This window comes from Dendropsophus ebraccatus, chromosome 3 (assembly GCF_027789765.1).
Source record: "Dendropsophus ebraccatus isolate aDenEbr1 chromosome 3, aDenEbr1.pat, whole genome shotgun sequence".
NCBI lineage: Eukaryota > Metazoa > Chordata > Amphibia > Anura > Hylidae > Dendropsophus > Dendropsophus ebraccatus.
This window is the reverse complement of record NC_091456.1, coordinates 150,652,861-150,667,098: the sequence shown is the minus strand read 5'-3', so window position 1 is coordinate 150,667,098 and position 14,238 is coordinate 150,652,861. Positions and strand designations below refer to the sequence as shown.

Below are 14,238 nucleotides of genomic sequence, written 5' to 3'. Positions count from 1 at the left end.
TGCCCATAACCACTGCACGTTGCCACTAACCACCGCACGTTGCCACTAACCACTGCACGTTGCCTATAACCACCGGACATTGCCTATAACCACCGCATGTTGCCTATAACCACCGCATGTTGCCTATAACCACCGCATGTTGCCCATAACCACCGCACGTTGCCCATAACCACCGCACGTTGCCTGTAACCACCCCAAATTGCCAGTGAGCCCCTCCAGATGGTCCGTAATCAGCCCCGATTGCCCGTAACCCCGCATATTGCACGTAACCACCGCACGTTGCCTCTAACCACTGCACGTTGCCTCTAACTCACACAGTGACCCACAGTTGCCAGTGACCCCCTCCAGATTGCCGTAACCACCCAAAATTACATGTACCCACCCCTGATTACCTATAAGCACTTTCGTTTATCCGTAACCACCCCAGATTGTCTGTAACCACCCCATGTTGCCCGTAACCACCGCAGATTGTCTGTAACCCCCCCAGGTTGCCCCTAATCACATGTAATTCCCCCCAGATTGCCTCTGACCACCACACGTTGCCTCTGACCACCGCACGTTGCCTCTGACCACCGCACGTTGCCCCCGACCACCGCACGTTGCCCCCGACCACCGCACGTTGCCTCTGACCACCGCACGTTGCCTCTGACCACCGCACGTTGCCTCTGACCACCGCACGTTGCCTCAGACCACCGCACGTTGCCTCCGACCACCGCACGTTGCCTCCGACCACCGCACGTTGCCTCCGACCACCGCACGTTGCCTCCGACCACCGCACGTTGCCTCCGACCACCGCACGTTGCCCCCGACCACCGCACGTTGCCCCCGACCACCGCACGTTGCCCCCGACCACCGCACGTTGCCCCCGACCACCGCACGTTACAGGTTCCCATCCCAGATTACCTATAAGCACTTCAGTTTATCCGTAACCACCCCAGGTTGCCCGTTACCACCCCACGTTGCCCGTTACCACCCCTCGTTGCCCGTAACCACCGCAGGTTGCCCGTAACCACCACAGATTATCCGTAACCACCCCACATTACCTGTAATCTCATTTTTTTTTTGTATTTTAGTAACTGCGCTATTCTAATAACCATTACTAGCTGCGGTTTTGCTCCAGCAAATTGGCGCTCCCTTTCTTCTGAGCCCTGCTGTGTGCCCATACAGTGGTTTATGCCCACATATGGGGTACCGTTGTACTCAGGAGAACCTGCGTTACAGATTTTGGGGTACATTTTTTCTCCCATTCCTCGTGAAATTGAGAAATTTTAAACTAAACGAACATATATTGGAAAAATTCGAGTTTTTCATTTTTACTGTCTTATTTTGAATACTTTCCTCTAATACCTGTGGGGTCAAACCGCTCACTGCACCCCAAGATGAATTCTTTGAACGGTGTACTTTCCTAAATGGGGTGACTTTTGGGGGGGTTCTATTCTGCTGACACTACAGGGGCACTGCAAACGCACCTGGCGCTCAGAAACTTCTTCGGAAAAATCTGCACTGAAAATGCTAATTGGCGCTCCTTCCCTTCTGAGCCCGGCTGGGTGCCCATACAGTGGTTTATGCCCACATATGGGGTACCGTTCTACTCAGGGGAACCTGCGTTACAGATTTGGTCATGCAGCTTCTCTCCTGTTCCTCGTGAAATTGAGAAATTTCAAACTAAACAAACATATTATTGGAAAAATTCAAGTTTTTCAATTTTACTGTCTTATTTTGAATACTTTCCTCTAATATCTGTGGGGTCAAAATGGTCACCACACCCCAAGATGAATTCTTTGAGGGGTGCACTTTCCAAAATGGGGTGAATTATGGGGGGGTTCTCTTCTGCGGACACTACAGGGGCTCTGCAAACGCACCTGGGGCTCAGAAACTTCTTCAGCAAAATCTGAACTGAAAATGCTAATTGGCGCTCCCTTCCTTCTGAGCCCTCCTGTGTGCCCATACAGTGGTTTATGCCCCCATATGGGGTACCGTTGTACTCAGGAGAACCTGCGTTACAAATTTTGGGGTGCGGATTCTCTCATGTTCCTTGTGAAATTGAGAAATTTTAAACTAAACGAACATATTATTGGAAAAATTCGAGTTTTTCATTTTTACTGTCTAATTTTAAATACTTTCCTCTAATACCTGTGGGGTCAAAATGGTCACCACACCCCAAGATGAATTCTTTGAGGGGTGCACTTTCCAAAATGGGGTGACTTATGGGGGGGTTCTCTTCTGCGGACACTACAGGGGCTCTGCAAACGCACCTGGGGCTCAGAAACTTCTTCAGCAAAATCTGAACTGAAAATGCTAATTGGCGCTCCCTTCCTTCTGAGCCCTCCTGTGTGCCCATACAGTGGTTTATGCCCCCATATGGGGTACCGTTGTACTCAGGAGAACCTGCGTTACAAATTTTGGGGTGCGGATTCTCTCATGTTCCTTGTGAAATTGAGAAATTTTAAACTAAACGAACATATTATTGGAAAAATTCGAGTTTTTCATTTTTACTGTCTAATTTTAAATACTTTCCTCTAATACCTGTGGGGTCAAAATGGTCACCACACCCCAAGATGAATTCTTTGAGGGGTGTACTTTCCAAAATGGGGTGACTTTTGGGGGGGTTCTCTTCTACGGGCACTACATGGGCGCTGCAAACGCACCTGGCGCTCAGAAACTTCTTCAGCAAAATCTGCACTGAAAATGCTAATTGGCGCTCCTTCCCTTCTGAGCCCCGCTGTGTGCCCATACAGTGGTTTACGCCCACATATGGGGTACCGTTGTACTCAAGAGAACCTGTGTTACAAATTGTGGGGTGCAGATTCTCTCTTGTTCCTTTTGGAAAGGAGAAACTTTAATCTAAACATATATATTATTGGAAAATTAAAATTTTCGATTTCTTTAAGGCCTAATTGTGAATACTTTCCTCCAGCCCCTGTAGGGTTAAAATGCTCATTATACCCCTAGATTAATTCTTTAAGGTGTCTAGTTTCCAAAATGGGGTCACTTATGGGGTTTTACAGCATACAAGCCTCCTAAATCAACTTAAAAAAAGAACTGGTCCCTAAAAAAAAATCAGTTTTGGAAACTTTCACAAAATGTGATAATTTGCTAATAAATTTCTAAGCCCCATAACAGCCTAAAAAAGTAAAATATGTTTCCCAAATTATGCCAGAATAAAGAGGACATATTGGTAATGTGATTTAGTAACTAATTTATGTGCTATGACTTCCTTTTTTAGAAGCAGAGAATTTCAGAAGTTCATAAAATGCAAAATTTTTAAATTTTTCATGATATTTTGATGTTTTTCACAAAAAACACACAAAGTAGTGACCAAATTTTGCCACTAATATAAAGTGCCATATGTGACAAAAAAACAATCTCAGAATCGCTAGCATACGTTAAAGCATCGCTGAGCTATAAGCGCATAAAGTGAGACAGGTCAGATTTTGAAAAATGAGCCTGGTCATTAAGGCCAAAACAGGCTGCGGAGGCAAGGGGTTAATCTCCTTCCTGGTTAAATAGTGGTTACATAGCCATAGAGGTGTCCATGTTGGTGTTGTCCTGTTGAGAAACAAACAATGCTCCCACTAAGCACAAACCAGATGGAATGGCATGTTGCTGCGGAATGCTGTGATAGCCATGCTGGTTAAGAGTACCCTCGTTTTGGAATACATCAACAGTGTCACCAACAAAGCACCCCCACACCATCACACCTTCATGCTTCACAGCTGGAACTACACATGTAGAAACCTTTTGCTCACCTTTTCTGCTTCTTACAAAGTCATGGTGGTTGGAACCAAACACTTTTTAACTCAACAGACCAAAGTTCAGATTTCCACTGAACTGATATCTATTTCTTGCTCCAGGTAATTCTTTACTTCTTGTTGCTGCTCTTCAGTATTGTCTTCTTTGCAGTACTTCAACCATAAAGGCCTGATTCTTGCAGTTCCTTCTAAACAGTTGATGTTAAAGTGTACCTGTTGTTATAACTTTCAAAATCTAAACTAAAAGTAGATATGATATAAAGCAAGTTTGCAATTTACATTTTTTTTTAAGTTATCATGGAGAACACAGCACTTCCTGTTCTCTGGCTCTTTTTTCAGAAAACAGGAAGTCCTGTGTATCCCAGGCCATCTGAGCGCTCACAGAGAGAAGACAGTCATGTTATTGATGAACACATTGAGCCGTGACTCTCTGTACTGGATTCCTGGTAAGTTCAGCTTTGTTTTACAGCATGATAACAACAAAAATTATAATGAATGAATATTGATTGTTGATTTAAATTTTCAAAGTTATAATGACAGAGACACTTTAAGCTGTATCTGGTGCTTGATCCAAGAGAAATATTTGTCTGGGCTTCAACCTAAATTCATGTGAGTTTGCTGCTTCTGATGCTGGTAGCTGTAACTCATCCTCTCCGGTGGAGGTTTGGTCCTCTTTTCCTGGGGTGCTCCTTATGAGACCTATGTTCATCACAGCATTTAATGGTTTTTGTGACTGCACTTGAGGATGCCTTCAAAGTTGTTGCAGTTTTCCAGGTTGAACTTCATGTCTTAAAGTAATGATTTACTGTGATTTCTCTGTTCATAGTTGAGCAGCACTTGTCCCAATGTGAATTAGAACAGTAATTGAAAAGGGTTTAGCACTGTTAGGAACTGTGTATTAATCCTACCTTTGCACAACACAACTGATGGTCTCAAACACATTATGAAGGCAAGAAATTCCACACATTCTCTCCTGACAAGACATACCTGTTAATTGAAACCCATTCCAGGTGACTACCTTATGAAGCTAATAGAGAGAATGCCAAGATGTGCAAAGCTGTTATCAAAGAAAAAGAGGGACGACTTGGAAGAATATAAAATATATTCTGATTTGTTTATCACTTTTGTTTAATATTTAATTCCGTATCCATTAATTACATGTATGGGAGTGAGTTTTGACCCTTTTCCTGGTCAACTGGGATGTGCAGTCCAATGATTGAGTCAAAGGCTGCATTAGAGGCCCCCACAATATGTTTGACTTGGGGCTCTATTAAACGGCCTAATAACTCAATGATCTCCTAGATCAGCGCTCGCTCACTGAGCCTATAAACTGCCTTATAATCGGGCAGCAAAGGCTGCACGGACATCGCTAATGAAGTTAAAAAAAACCTCCTACATACCTCTCTATGCTCCCTGACATCCTGCTAGCTTTGGCCCGCTCCTGGCACTGTGTGATGTCACAGGCTGCTCGCTCAATCATTGGAACAGGTGTGGGCTGAAGCTAGCAGGATGTCAGGGAGCATGGAGAGGTATGTAGGAGTTTATTATTTTTTTGCACAGTCACTAGCCGTGACCTGCACATCGCTATTACACGTATCAGTGTGTGGTTGGCGGACAATGATTTTATGTGTGGACCTAAAGAAACAATCAGCCAATGATCGTTTCATCTATTACATGTAGCCATAATCGCCCGAATCTGCCTGATTATCGCTCCGTGTAATAAGGCCCCAAGCACCACTTACACTGGTTAATTCTATTTCTAAGGATTGAATTGAGATACATTAAGGCCGACCTGTCATCATAATATGATATCCTATGTAAGGACAGCATATTATCACGATAGGCCTGCTGGATTATTTCAGTTATTATGCACAGCATAAATGTATTAGCTCTTAAGAAAGACTTCAGTGTGGACATGTGTATTTATATAATGAAAATGCCGTTTTTGTCATTGCAGTAAATGCTGTTCTTTTTTTCCCCAGTAACTGAGGTTCCGAAAATACAAGATTTCAACTTGTTAATGCAGGAAGACAATGATGGCAAGGACCTAAGTATGGAAGAAATCATCCTGTGGGTGTTCTCTTATTGTTCTCTGTCACTTCACTCCTTTACTGCCCTATTGGAGGACTATATGGATCAGGAGCAACTTTGGGATTCCGTATGCAACCAAACAGGTAGAGCAATTATTCGTTTTCTATGGCACACAGAATTAGTCTTGGGGCTCAAACCACCCCCTAAATGTCCCCATTTACACAGTAAGCAAGCTACAGCACCTGCAATAACTTCAAAACTACACAAGCCTGGAGAACAAGAAAATGGCTGCACATCTCACACTATAGTTGATACTAAAGCTTCTCAGCTATATTAAAAACTAACATCAGAAGTTAGAATATCATTTGACTAAACAGTATTGCCTCATGTACCACGTGCAAGTCTTCTGATATTTCTGAAGTTCCTACTCTAACAGTGGTGCGGTGTCAGTTGCTGACCACCACCACCACCGCAAAGCCAGCGCCCACAGGGAAGGGGGGTCAGGTTAGGCGTTAGGCAACCTAATGGTCCAGCAACCCCAATGTCGCAGGACCAAGCCCCCAATACCAGGGCTGCACCACCCTGCAGACACATCAAACAGAGGCAATGGCCACCTCCAACACCTACTGTGAACACCTCTGCTTGCTGTGTCTGTGGGGTGGTGCGGCACTGCTTTCGTGGTGCTGGTGGTCTCCAACAGACACTGCGCCATTGTTAGAGAGGAACTCATGTATATCAAAAGACCTGCACGTGGTACATGAGGCAATATTGTTTGATCAAATTATATACTAACTTCCGATGTTGGCTTTTAATGTAGCTGAGAAGCTTTAGTATCAGACATTGGTGAGATATTTTCTTGTTCTCCAGACTTGCACACTTTCAAAACTAGTTAGTTCATCATCAGTCCAATATTGGGGTTCACGTCACCCTTACACTGTTCTTAAATATTAGATAGCTGTTGGCTAACTGTTTATCTTTCCCAATTTCCCCATACATATATATACATATACAGATTCAATATAATTTTTAGGGAAACTTTTTTTATTTTTTTTATTTTTATTTTTTTGTTGTGATGTTTGTTTATTTGTTTCTTTTTCTTTTTCAAAACTCTGTGGCCAGATAGGCAACAGTAAAATATAAAATTCATTGCAAGCAATGTTTTTTCCCCTTTTACTATTGGGCATGCTAGTAAAAATGCATGTTAAGGCTATGTTCAGAATATGGTGTCTGAAATGACACATTAAAAAACACCTGAACCCCCCCCCCACACACACACTGACACACACACACACACACACACACGTGTAAAAGGGGCATTGTGGCTTTGTAACAAATAGCAATAAAGAGAATGTTTGTTGTATCAGCTTATTAATTATATGTTTTTTTTTCAAATATTTCATTTCTTTATCTATGTTCTATATATCTATCTGTATCTAAAGAATATAGTTGTAAAAAAGTTATATGGTAACTTTTGAGTGTTTTGCGTACAGTTGTCTTGCTGGCTGCTTTCTATCTGAGCAGCGATAATGCACCTCTTGAAATTTTGTCAAGTGGCACAAGTTTCTTATTCTCCAACGACACATAAGTCATAGTATGAGTGAAAGGATCTGCTAAAATGACCAGCATTTCCATCTGCATGGAGTACGCATGCCAGAAACAAGTCCGTCAGCGATGTAAAGTTGAGATACAACAGCTGTCACAGAACTAGAAAATGCAAAACGGCACAACTCCAGTTTACTGTGAGTCAAACACGGGGCTCGATGAGATGGGAGAACATAAAACACAGTCTAATTTACAAGAGATGCAAACCCAGATGGCTTGCAGTGTGTTAACTTTAGCAGAAAGCATGCTGTTACATGTCAGTCCTTCAATTCAGTATTTTAATTGGCATTTATACAGTGTATGTTGTCAGCTGTGCTGTGGTGCATAATCTATAGGTGCGCATATATAGAGGAGACGGATTCATAGCAATTAGGTTGCACTTTACAGAGTTTGGAGAGAATGGCTATTTATGGAAGAGAACTCCATGGTCATATTTTCAGCTTGGATGTGGCAATTCCACTGCGATTTTAAAAATAAATTGAAACTGGAAACTGCTGTTTGCTGAATACTATTATCATTATGTATAAGAAGTAATAATAAAATGCATTTACACTGAAAATTAGTTCATGCAATTATTAGCGTTATGTTACTATTCCCTTAGGGATACATTGTTTTCATATAACTATTCACACACATTACCTTTTTAGTTTTCTTATGTGAAGTTTATGAACTGAATTAGAAATCATATTATTTAGGTCATGTGTATGTCTTCCAAGTATCCTGATTAGAGATGAACGATGAGCTATTGCTGTATCCATGTTTTCCGTGCATTTTCCAGACGGTCCCTGTATGGTATCCTCCCTCTACACGGAGCCACCAGCCTGAGGGATATGAAGCAAAATGAATCTGGTTCGCTCATCTGTAATCCTAATAAAGTTCCCTAATAGTTTGTTTTGACACTCTATATTGCTTATCTAACTATTTGTAAGAGGAATTATGGGCATAAAGGAGGGGGGGGGGAGTAAAGAAAGGCTAAAGGTAGTTGATGGTTGCACAAGAGTTGAAGAGGTTATCCAGCATTAGAAAAACATGGCCACTTTCTTCCAGAGACGAAACGACTCTTGTCTCCAGTTCAAGTGCGATTTCCAATATAGCTCTTTTTATTTCAATGAAACTGAGTCGCAAAACCTACACCCAAACTGGAGACAATAGTTGTGCTGTCTGAGGATCGACTCGAACCCGAACCCGGTTCGCTCATCTCTACACTCTAGCAAACAAGAAATTAACACCTCACCATACGTTGTCAGAACACATCTAAACCATTTGCACAGTTTGACCCTTACCATCAATGGGCAAAGGAGAACCAGAACTACGGGACTGATGGATACATAAGATACACAGTGATTTAAAACTTGATTAAAAATTTAGAACTTGGTGGAAGCAACTTGATTCCATTGATTCAATAAGTCAGGTGTCACCATTAAATGCCTAGGCCAACTAGAAATGTTATTATGATATTAGCTAGAAGAAATTAGAACAGCATAAGGTTCAAAAATCTTGTTGGAGGCCATACACATACATACATTTAAGGTACAGAAAGACCGCAAAATCCATGGCAAATCTGTTGAAATTTTCTTTATTGTAGGCTTTAACCTAATCCCTATTCCAAATCCCTATGGCAAATGCAGCCAAGGGTAATGTCATCATAAAACAGTATTATTATTAAAAAACTGTGTTTTTAATACATTTTCCAATACAATAAAAATACTCACATACATGCACAGAAGTGCTCACCAGATCCATCAAATAGCTGTCAAAAGTTTAATATCAGGAGCAGTGTTATCTGCTATCTGTGAAAAGATTGTTGTCACACCAGGGTTTAGTCATGTGGCTAGTGATGCTATCAGGGACCATATGATGAAATAAAAAAATAAAAAAAAGATGACATGGGAGAAGATTTGGATGACAGCTGGAACTTTTTAGAGGAAACCCAGTGCCATTTACAGTTTTTTTTCACGCTTTCAGCGGCCCAGGCTAGGGTGCATCATAGATGAGGCCCAGTAGTATCCAAGAATATTGGGTGATGCACAGCCAGCATTTTACGGTTAGCATAATGCACTTCCTGACTTGTGCTACCTTTTGGGCCCACACAAAGTAGTTGTTACCCTAAAGGTCTTTAAAGCCATTCAGGCATCCATCCCTCTATTGGTAATGTTTCAAAGTATGGGCTCGTGCACACTGAGTAAAGAGGTGGAATTTACAAGCGGAGTCCATGCAGCGGATTCCACCTTAAATTCTGCCTGTCCTATTGCTTCTATGGGATTTCACGTGCACCTCTGCTCGCCGCTTAAAGAATGAACATGTTCATTCTTTGAGCGGAGAGCAGAGGCGCACAAGAAATCTCATTAAAGCAATAGGACAGACAGGATTTCAAGCAGAATCCACTGTGCGGACTCCGCTCGTAAATTCCACCTCTTTTACTTTGTGTGCACGGGCCCTATTAGAGTGATCGGGCTCTAATAGGGTGCTATAGAGAGAGCAGGAGAGTGTTTCATCTGTCCAGGAGAGTTTGCATTTCTGCATATAGTTTAGGAAAGCTGTGAGTATAGAGAGAGAGGAGTATTTATTAGAAAATTTGACCCGAGATCCCTGAGCAAGGAGTCTTGCCAGTGATACCCACTGATCTGACATCACTCAAATGTCTCACCATAGTTTCTCTTAGATAGATTTCCGACCTAATAATTGAATATATGGGCAAAATCTGCTATCAGTGTTCCCAAATGGATCCTTCAACTGGTTAATAAAATTTTACTACCATAACCTGAACATGACTGCTATCTGAAGTATTTGAATTGCTTCTGTTCCTAGTTCCACATTACTGATACTATTTTAGCACTGTCCATACCTGGGAGCCCATCACTTGTCTCTTATTCTGTCTGTGTTAAGAAAGCAATATCTAGCACTAAACTCTGTATATCTTTAAAAATAGGTATGATGGGTAATTTCATTTTCCTTATATGTGTCACATGTATTTCAGATGACATGTATTCTGTATTAATGTCCCTTTAATCTTCTTGCCAGCGCACATCAGCAGAAATACAGTGCTCAGATATTTGAGAAGAACCTTAATAAGATCGATAAGAGGCTTGGTGAAGCAGGTTACCTCATTCATCAGCTCCAATGAGCCCACCAACCATTCTTTCTCCAGTTCTCATCAGCATAGCTTTCCAGATATTTTGCTAAAAGCCTTGCCAGAAAAATGGAATTTTACCAACCCAAAAGAGTCCAAAAAAGGTCACAAAAGTAAGTGTCTCCATCATTGCAATACACCTAATGGTTGTTGCACTGGGTTTGCTTTTGCTGCTATAGGTTTGGTCTTAAAGGGAATCTGTCATCATGGTCCCGGTGGCTTTTCCCTTTTCCACTGGTCATGACTGATAGATCTCATCCTATACCCAAACAGGGTAAGATCTATCAATACAGGTGGGTGGGGTGGGAAGAAGCTGCCAGGGTCCAGCCCAATGACCCGTGGTTCAGGCAGCAAGAAAGTGATGACTGGTTCCCATTTAGCAGATATGTGCAGCTCCGTACACATGCACTCCTTGCCTTAGATACCCAGGTTTGAGTAGGACGATCAATTCAACCATAAGTTCCAACAAATAACATTTTTCCCTAGTACCTCACTGAGCTCACTATGTTCAGTATCATTGATCACAGATGATGTGTTTTCCCTTCCCCTAAATATGATGTGTAACGTTAGAAAGAAGTCTTGCCTCTGTGCTTTGTTTTTCAGGAAACAGAACCACCCTTGACCATGGACTTTGTGTAGTATTGAAGTTCCGCTTCATTTAGTGAATATTCCTATAGCACACAAAGGATACGGTTCTGTTACTGAAAAAGAAATCAGACAAGTTTTAATATTGTATACATCCCCTCAAAGACAATTGACAATTGATCAATGTCTTTATTCTCATTTGCATGTAATGAGATCCAGGACTAATGAAATACATGAGTTAATTTAATAGCACTGGATGTTATAGCTCTTTACAATGCTTAGTTTTGCATCTGCACCACGCCACGTATGTCTATGTATGTCATTGTCCCCACCCCCCGCTAAACTGTCATCCATGTTGAATAGTCACAAGTAAGGAGTGAGGATAGAGATGCCTGGGTGTACAGGTAGAGAGAGAGGGTCCTATTACACGGAACGATTTTTAATGATTAACGACTAACAATAAATGATCGCAAACAAGATTGTTTGTCGTTAACCTGAAATCGTTAACTATATTATACAGAACGATGGTCGTTAGTTATGACCGTTACTGCAATCGTCATTGCGATCGTTACTATGATCGTTTACTCCTTCTGATCCCAGCAAAACAATCAATAATGAGCAATTACACTGAACGATTAGTGAACAAATGCTGAACTTGAGCGAAAGAATGTGGAATTACAGCGAACGATTAACGATAATTTTAGGTTCAGATCTAAATCAACGATCAACGACATATGAACGAGTTTTCGATCGTTGCCTGCAATTACACAGAGCGATTATCGTTTAAATTCGAACGATATAACGATTCTTCGCACGATAATCATCCCGTGTAATAGGGCCCAGAGACAGCTAAAAGACAGCGCTTTAAGAAACAAATGTCACTCCCGGGCTTTATTCACTGTTTAGACTGCTCACTACAGCTTTATTGTGGCTTCCATGTTGCTTCTGAAACCCTTTGGGTTGTGTAGAAGGACAGTGCAGGATCTCCTGTTCTGTGTGTGTTCCTGAAATGACAGGTATACTGGTAAACCTGCAAATATAGGTCTGTAAAAAAACTTTTGGGAACTAAAACATAAGGACAGCATACAAACCTCGTGCAAAATTGTTATTGCAGTTCATAAAAACTTTTAACATGTCATGCACACATGTCAGAGTGCCAAGAACCTGACCACTCTCTAGATATAACCAGGAGAAGCATATAGCAGCGAGCTTCACTCCCCAATTCAGCACTAAAATCTTTTAATTGCAGGAGAAGGGCCCTTATAATGGGAGCCTGCCTTTTGCACCAAGCCAAAGGGAGTGCCATGCCATGGAGTGAAGTACGCTGCCGTGAGCTTCTTATAGCTACAGATTGTGGGGGTCTCAGCATTGGGACCCCAACTAATCAAAATTGTTGACATGTCTGCATGATATGTCAAAAGTTTTTACAGATCTAAGCAACTCCACTGAAGGTCATTCAGAGTTGAATGTAGTTAAAAAGTAGACCCTGATGCTGGGAAGTGTAATATGTGTTCTTGAGTTACCAGAACATGGCAGCAAAATATTTAATTATTTTTTTTTCTTGTTCCTGTTAAAGACGTTACAAGATTGACAGCTGAAGCAGTCTCCATTGTGATCAGCAAGCTACCTTCAGTAATTGTGTGCCTGCCTCCCCCAATAAAGTACTTCTACTCCTTCTCAGAGAGAAAGATATCAGAGCAGTCCTCTGTATGTAAAGATACAGGTATGGTCGTATGGAACTTAATTGGTCTCATTTGTCAAATACTGGAAGATGGAAATGCCATAGAACAAATGACAGGTGCCACATTGTCTCGCTGGAGCAATGAGAGGCTCGCTACAGTATGTCGATGCTTAGAAAAGATTGCTGGATTAAAGACCCGGGACCCCAAGGATGATACTCAAAGTATATTGGAAGACATTGAAAAAGACAGACCAAAGTGGATTGAAAACCAGTTAAGAAAAGCCAAAGTTCTAAGCTCAGCCGGGTAAGAGACTGTTATTGTGCATATACATATATACATCTATATCTGTGTATAGCTTTACAACGAGAGCTTGCCCCAAAAAAGTACCTCTGTTTTATGATGTTATAGAAAAAAAAGGCTTAAAGGCATACTAGAACATAATACAGCGTATAATTCATCCTCTCCACCATGTAGTCTGCTCTTTGTACAGTGTGTTACTTTTATTATCTCTTAAAGCTGGACTGGAATATAAGATTATTAGACTGGATTTTTGCTTGGCCTCTAAAGTAATAGCTTTCTATTGTATTGTTATTGCAGTGTATGGAAACTCTAGTGAATGCGATGCCATCCAAGCATTGGGTTAACTTGTTGGTCAGGTGGAAAGGTGTCGGTAGCAGCCAGTCATAATATATCTTGACTTATGTATTGTGTGAGGGTTACAGTGACTTTGTAATACAGTACTTTAGGATGGAAAATAGGGATAGTGAAAGTCATCGTCTAGTGTGTACAGATGCAAGAGAATGCAAAAAAGCTCTATAACAGCTCATTTTTATATGTCTGCACTTTCTGGTCTTCTTGAATCAGGTTAAGTTGTCAATTAATTTACACCCAAGTGTTTGAGAGTATTAGAGGCCTGGATTGTTAAATGTCCAAACTATGTCTAATCCTTAATTTTTTTTTAAATGCTTAAAAATTAAATTTTAAGCAAATAACCTGCATCGGCAGATCCAAGGAAGTTAAGCTTTACTGGAGACAAGGATGCCAATGTACACTCAAGTAGTTCCATTTACAATGAACACCTTTACCAATATATATATATATATATATATATATATATATATATATATATGTTACCTTTACAAGAAGGTTTTGGGTTACATTGCAACATCAAGAAAAAGAAGTCATGGAATTATGATAATACACGATTGATAGACATATGCAAATAATAAAAAAAGGATACAAATATTTAAAACATCTTGAGTTGTTTAGTACTGAGTATGAGGGCTACATGCAGAAATAAGTGCACTCACACGTCTTGGAATGCCATTGGTGAGGTTATTAATGGTTGTCTGAGAAATACTCTGCCATGCTAAATGCATTTAGGCAAACAAATCATCAAGATCTACTGCTGGCAGCTGCCTTTGCAATGGTGCACCAATGATGTCCCAGATGTGCT

The 14,238-nt window shown here is 41.2% G+C and overlaps 1 protein-coding gene across 7 annotated transcripts in view; it reads left to right on the top strand.

Moving 5' to 3' along the window:
* The window catches only part of KIAA0825 (KIAA0825 ortholog), a 313,028-nt gene that overhangs the window by 129,512 nt on the left and 169,278 nt on the right, over positions 1 to 14,238 (top strand). For all 7 annotated transcript variants that reach the window (XM_069962920.1, XM_069962918.1, XM_069962916.1 and 4 more), the window contains 3 exons: positions 5,735 to 5,926; positions 10,407 to 10,628; positions 12,677 to 13,085. In XM_069962920.1, coding sequence (XP_069819021.1) covers positions 5,735 to 5,926; positions 10,407 to 10,628; positions 12,677 to 13,085 — 823 coding nt within the window. The remainder of the gene's footprint in view (positions 1 to 5,734; positions 5,927 to 10,406; positions 10,629 to 12,676; positions 13,086 to 14,238) is intronic.